Genomic DNA, 6,587 nt, shown 5'->3' on the forward strand with positions numbered 1-6,587 from the left:
CACAATAGCAATAATCTATATACATATAAAATGTATAATAATTGAAATGTGACTGTATTTTACAAAATACTAGTCTACTAAAACACAGCCAAAACAAGTTACTTTATGCAGATCAAAGGTCAGTGTTATCAGTTACGGTAACATGAGTGCACGGATGGTGCATCATTGTAACTTCTGTAATGTTAGCCAGCCACGGCTGAAAGGTCAATATAATAAAAATAATAAATTTATATATAAATGTATAATGTTATGAGATTTAAGCTATTTAGTCTAAACATTTATGTTTTTGTATTATAATCTGTGTTCATTCTAGAGTAAAAGAGGAATAATTTATATTTATTTCCTAATTTTTTGTGGTTATAGGATCAGTCAAATCTACCAAACCCATACAGAGATTCATTATTGAATATAACATAAAATATATATTATAATAAAGTTTTTTCTTAAGAAACATTTGATACCTGGACATTGTAAAGATTTTGCATGTGAAATTTGAAAATATTCTGATGCATAAAAGTATTTTTAATCTTAAAATGAAAATTACTTTGCATGTTAGATAGGCAACATGTGGAAAGAAAAAAAGGCATGAGAAAAACATTATTTTAGAAACTTTAAGACTCAATAAAAGAATTTGATATTTGGGTATGAAAGCTTTGTAATGTTTACCAATAATGTACAAAATTTCATTAACATTCACTTACTAATTTGAAAGTTATAGCATGAAAACTATAACAAGCACAAAATGGTTATGAGGTTGGTCCCAGAGCCTGAGCTGAAAGAGCTAATACACTCTTAAGACACATTTATAAACAAAATGATTACAAGTCAAGAGACGTAATTACTTATATATACAAATCACTAGTTAGGCCTCATTTGGAATACTGTGTTCAGTTTTGGACTCCTTATCTAAGAAAAGAAATTAACTTCTACAGCTACTAGGATGATTCTACAGATGGAAGAGTTATGTGGATAGGTTAAAATCTTTTGTAAAAAAAGAAAGGTTAGAGGTAGTCTTATTGATGTTCACAAGAATATCCTGGGAAATTGTAAGATGAAGGCCTGATTTTTTTGTGCCATATTTCTGAGTACAAGGATATGAGGAAGCAAGTTGAACATAGGCTAGGCTCCAGTTAAGACAGTTTTATTTCTCTAACAGGATCATTAGTTTATGAAAGAAGTTTCCATTGGCAGTAGTGGAGACCTGCACCATATAAGAGTTTAAGAGGGGTAGAAATGATTTCCTGAAAAGTATGTATTTAAATGGTTACTCCTCAAGGGTGGTGGTACCAGGTCAGCCTTGAAAGGCCAAGTGGTTCCTTGTTGTCCTTGTGTGTGTGTGTGTGTGTAAATAGTGAAATAAAAAGTGATAATAAAATGATAACTCAGTTACTGCTGTATTTAGTTTAGTAGCTTATTTTAACAGAGCAAATGTTTTGTCACTTACTTAAATAACTTACTATATCAATATTCAAATCAGTAACAAGTGCTTAATTAGTAAAATATAAATATGTTATAATTTTGAATAAAATACTCAACTTTCAATAATTATTTCTTTCTCTGAAATGCACTTTAAAACATTTAAAACAATAGTCTTTTTACTGTATTGTTCTTGAAATGCTAGAATTTATTAATTATCACAATGAGTAATATTATCGACAATATTTCCAACATTATTACCATTCTTTAATTACTGGTAATTCTATGTTTCTAATTTCAACAAATGCAAACAAGCATGCCACATCATACAAACTCTTCTAAAAGTTTATAACCTAAGAGAAATATTTTGATAAAAAACAAATCAAGACCTCATTGTCAAATGTTAAACTTTAGTTCTAATATTCAAGTTTGCATTCTCAACCTTTTTCTTCCACAACTGAACTACATGTAGACAACCAACAACCAAACTTTTTAAGTACTTAAAAATTCTAAAGATGTAACAAATTACCTATAGCTCTCTGCTTCTGAGAAAACAAAGTTAAACTTCCAAGCCTCTTTACATGAATTCAATTTCCTAAACCAGAAATCATTGTAGTAGCCTGTCTCTGAAGTTTACTAGCAAGTTAATATTCTTCCTGTAGTAAGAGGGCCTGATGTTCATTATTTATAATGACAATATTAACACCAATGTCTTTCAATGTTATGTAGTTTTGCTTATAATAAATATAAAAATGCTTATACTGTGTGGGTTTACTATGATACATAGTAATACAATACTCTTGGTTAATGGAATATGGATTTTTTCTTCTGTTAAAAGAGAACTCTGAATAAAAAATTGTATTACTTAAAATATTAGACAAAAAGTAAACGTTTTGTAATAAATTATAATTTTTTTAAAGTAAGGTGCTAAGTTCTAGTAACAGAACTTTATAGAGATAAATGGAGGAAAGTTAACAGAAAAACTTGTGACAACTTATTTATGGAACATTGTTGAGATTAGTCTTGTAAAATAAAGACATGCCATAAAGAGTACAGAGAAAGACTTGCAAAGTGATTCACAGTTGAAATAAGTAGGGATATAACATATTAAAACATCCAACATATTCTTACTGAGAATAAAAAGAGTATAGGATTCAGGGATTTATAATGATCTGTGGTTTGAATAGGCTGATTATGGAAAAAGGAACCCAAGGTTTTGAGTGTTTAACAAAGTTAGGAATGATCACTACCTCAAATTATTAGAATAATCTGAAAACTCAGGCACAATTTTATAGGCAAATTGAACCTCTTTATTGTTCACAGATTAATAAAAAATTTGACAGGATCCTAGAACCTTTCGGTATGCAAAATTAAATACAATGTTCTTGAAACTGAGAAGAAACTTGATGTATCAAAACAGCAATATTTTGAAAAATTACTGTTAATTTTGTAAACAATCAGTATCTGTATACTTTGTTTTCATCATGCAAAATATTCACATTTTAACATTTATTTTTCAACTTTATATTTGGGAATATGGAAAAACAGTGGTTAACAATGGGAAAGAAGATCAAGAAAAAACCCTAATAAATCTTTTATTAATCCCAGTATGGTCATGTTTAGAATGATATAATTATTTCTAACAGGTAGTGGCTTGTGTGGAAATAAACCCATTAAAGAAAAAAATCAAATGCAACATATAATTACAATGATTCTGACAAAAACAATTTTGAAAATGAAAGCATAAAATAGTTAAAAAATAGCTGCATACAAATATATTTCAGGCCTGTTCTTACTTACTTAATTTCTATGATTATACTTTCTTTCATTGATACTACATATGATCTTGTCTATACCAGCATTTTAAATTATGAATCACATGTGCAATACACTTATAAAGCTTAGTCTCATATTATATAATTAATCTAGAGTGCAGCTTCTTTAAAATTTCCTTTACTACACTCACTTATGTAATAAAATACTACAAGATGTAATTCTTGAAATAATAATTTTCAATGTTATATTTAATAATTTCATCTTAAACCAATATTTATTTCTATTCATACAATTTTCTTCCCTGCTTTAAATAAATATGCCATTTTCAAACTTGCAGGTACAAGTTGCGTTCTCTAACGGCAGTGTTTGAAATTAAACAGCAGATACAGCCATAAATATTAGATATATACAACGAGGTTACTAGGCTTAACGCGGTAAAGAACGTACTAGTAGACCCTAACATTATTTTCACGGATAACCGTAAGGAACTAGTAGTGGCAGAACTGTACTTATGCAAATCACCGAGTAAAACAGTTCCATATATTTAATTGATATTTCTTTAATTTTGTTTTTCAACCAGCTTGGGGTCACTTACGTTCCCTTTTCACAATCGTAAATTACAATGGAGTCGTCTTCGCTGCTCGAAATCAGTGTTTCACCATTTGCCGAGAAATCAATGCTATTGATACGATCAGTATTTTCTCTGAATACTTTGGCGACGCAGAAACTTTGCACAACATGATCAACAAGCTTCATGTTAAGAAATCTATGTAAATACTACAGAGTGTAAAATGAAATATCATTAGTATGATGTTTAAAAAAATTACATCAGTGTTATGTGCTTAACACATACAAACTTTTTACTCATTGTGCGGGTGAATAACTATAAAATAGCGCCACCTACCGGTCACGAAAAGGTTAATTAAAATATATATGTGTGAAAGGTCGCATCACTTCATGGTTATTCAAACTTGACATCATCATTTTGGATAACTTTTTCTTGTTGAAGAAATTTCGATGACTTTACAATTTGCCATCAGCAAGGTTAATGACAAAAGTTTGTTTTTTTCAAATCATCGTTCCTCACAAAAATTTAAACAGTTATACGATGAGATGGAAAAAAGTGTGCTTAAAAATACAAAATTATCAATATAGAAACGAAGCTATCGAAAGCTAAATAATAACAAATATTAAAATATAATTTATCCTATTTTTATAAATCCATACCAAATAGCGCCTAACAACAAAAACTTTTTATTAAATTTTATTATAAAAATAGACAGAAATTAGTCACAAATAAAACAGTTATTTGTTATTAAAACAATTTAATAATAATCAGTACAACGACGGTAATAGCAAACATTCGACACTTTATTTTCGGTAATGTACTTTATTCGTCGGACATTTCCGAATATTCACATTCCATCTTCAGCGACTGTATTAATTAATCGATAGTATTAAATACATATATTCATTCAGTTGGAACATTTATAGTAGCATAAGGCGAAAGAAAAAAAGAAAACAACAACAACAACCAGCAGGATTTAAACAGGAAATAACTAAATTTTAACAATTATATTACAAAACTAGTGTGGTAAAGAAGGGGAGGTATGGAGATGACACTGTGTAGTTGACAATGTGCTAGGGATATTTATAATAGGCTTTTCTGTAACGAAGTTGTGTTATTGTTTAGAGTGGGGCGTCCATTTAAAATGGACAAGCTCTCTTTGATGAGAAGTTCTGTGTTGGATGAATCGGTCGAAATTACTTTAAAATTGTCAATCAAAATAGGATGGTTGTTATTTTCACTATATAACCGGATTGCTGGTTCAGCTGGATTTGATAGTGTTACGACAGCGGAAGTCACGCATTGGCGCTGGTGGCATGTGCGAGGAGTTTCTCGAATGATCGTGAATTTCCTAGTTTGTTCGGGACACCCTCTTTTTTAGTATGTAAGCCCGGCAAGTAAAAGAAGTGATAGATATGCAGATAGATTGAAGATAAAGATAATTGAGTCAAGCTAACAGTAGGCACCATAAGTAAAGTGTGTGTGAATCACTGTGATTTATAAAGTGTGTTATAAAGGTTGTTAAGTGTATTAGAAAGTTGTATCGAGAAAGAATAAACTAGTTTTAATTAAGAAAGGACTTGTATCGCTGAAGATCCTCTGAAAGAATTTATACCGGAAATTGAGTAAATTATCGAACGAGCAGATACGTAACAATAGTTTATTACCAGTCCTACTCGATATTCCAATATGTTCAAAAACTCGTAGGTGTAATTGGCGTGTGGTTTTACCAATGTAAGTGGCATTACAGCCAACACACGTATATTTCTAGACGAGTTTCGAACGCATGGAGGTAAGTAAGTGGTCCTTTGTTTTAAATAAGTTTTGTATTTTAAAGGGTGTTTTCAATATCATTTGTAGTTGGATTTGTGGATAAAATGTTTTGATTGATCTTACAATTTGGATCTTCATTATGTTGGGTTGTTTTCCTAGGAAGGGAGTGACCAGATGTAATTGGAATTTGTTAACAGTGTGTGGTTTCTTGGAGGGTTCGTGTTTTTCAGAAAGAAACTTGTTTGTTATAGCTTGGGTAAAATGGAGTGGATAACCGTTATTTGTTAAGATGTTTTGTAGGGTAGTGATTTCGGCATGGAGCGAGAAATAATTAAAACAGATGTTGTATGCTCTATTGAGGAGATTTAGGATGAGGTTACTTTTAAAAGAGTTAGGAATAAAACTATCAAAACGACTATGTAGACCTGTATATGTTTCCTTACGAGAGACAGAAGTTGTAAACTGGTTATCTAATTTTTTAATTAAGACGTCGAGGAAAGGTAGTTTACCGTTTTTTTCAATCTCGCAGGTAAAATTAATATTTGGGTGCTTAGCATTAAGGTAGTCCACATATTTAACCAGCGTAATGCAGCATGGTCTGTACAGACAGTAAACTTGGCGCCATAGAGGTAAGGATGGAAATGTGTCAGTCTCTTTACTATAGCAAGGAGTTCCCTCCTTGTTACACAGTTGTTCCTTTCTGGTCTACTCAAGACCCTACGGAAGTAGGCCACCACATGTTCGTTTTCACCCACTTTCTGAGTCAACACTCCTCCATTTCCGACATTACTGGCATCACAATCCAATATGTACGGTAGTGAGGGATTTGGAAGCTTTAAAAGTGGAGCTGAGGCCAATTTTTCTCGCAATGTCTTGAAAGCATGCTGGCAAGAAACTGTCCATTCAAACTTTTTTTCAGGCCTTTTTTTCGTCAAATCATGTAGTGGAGCAGCTATAGTTGCAAAGTCCTTCACAAACTTGCTGGTAATAGGTACAGAATCCCAAAAAACTTCTTAACTCTCCTACATTGTCTGGTGTTGGCCAATCACGCACT

General features: G+C 31.3%; 1 protein-coding gene across 1 annotated transcript in view; it reads right to left on the minus strand.

Annotated features, from left to right (window-relative positions):
- Nucleotides 1-4,068, minus strand: part of LOC106465317 (WD repeat-containing protein 82-like) — a 47,142-nt gene extending 43,074 nt beyond the window's left edge. The window contains exon 1 of the mRNA XM_013925526.2: nucleotides 3,788-4,068. Coding sequence (XP_013780980.1) covers nucleotides 3,788-3,948 — 161 coding nt within the window. The 5' untranslated portion in view covers nucleotides 3,949-4,068. The remainder of the gene's footprint in view (nucleotides 1-3,787) is intronic.
- Between the last annotated feature and the right edge of the window lie 2,519 nt (nucleotides 4,069-6,587).

Source organism: Limulus polyphemus, unplaced genomic scaffold, assembly GCF_000517525.1.
Source record: "Limulus polyphemus unplaced genomic scaffold, Limulus_polyphemus-2.1.2 Scaffold1906, whole genome shotgun sequence".
Classification (NCBI taxonomy): Eukaryota; Metazoa; Arthropoda; class Merostomata; order Xiphosura; family Limulidae; genus Limulus; species Limulus polyphemus.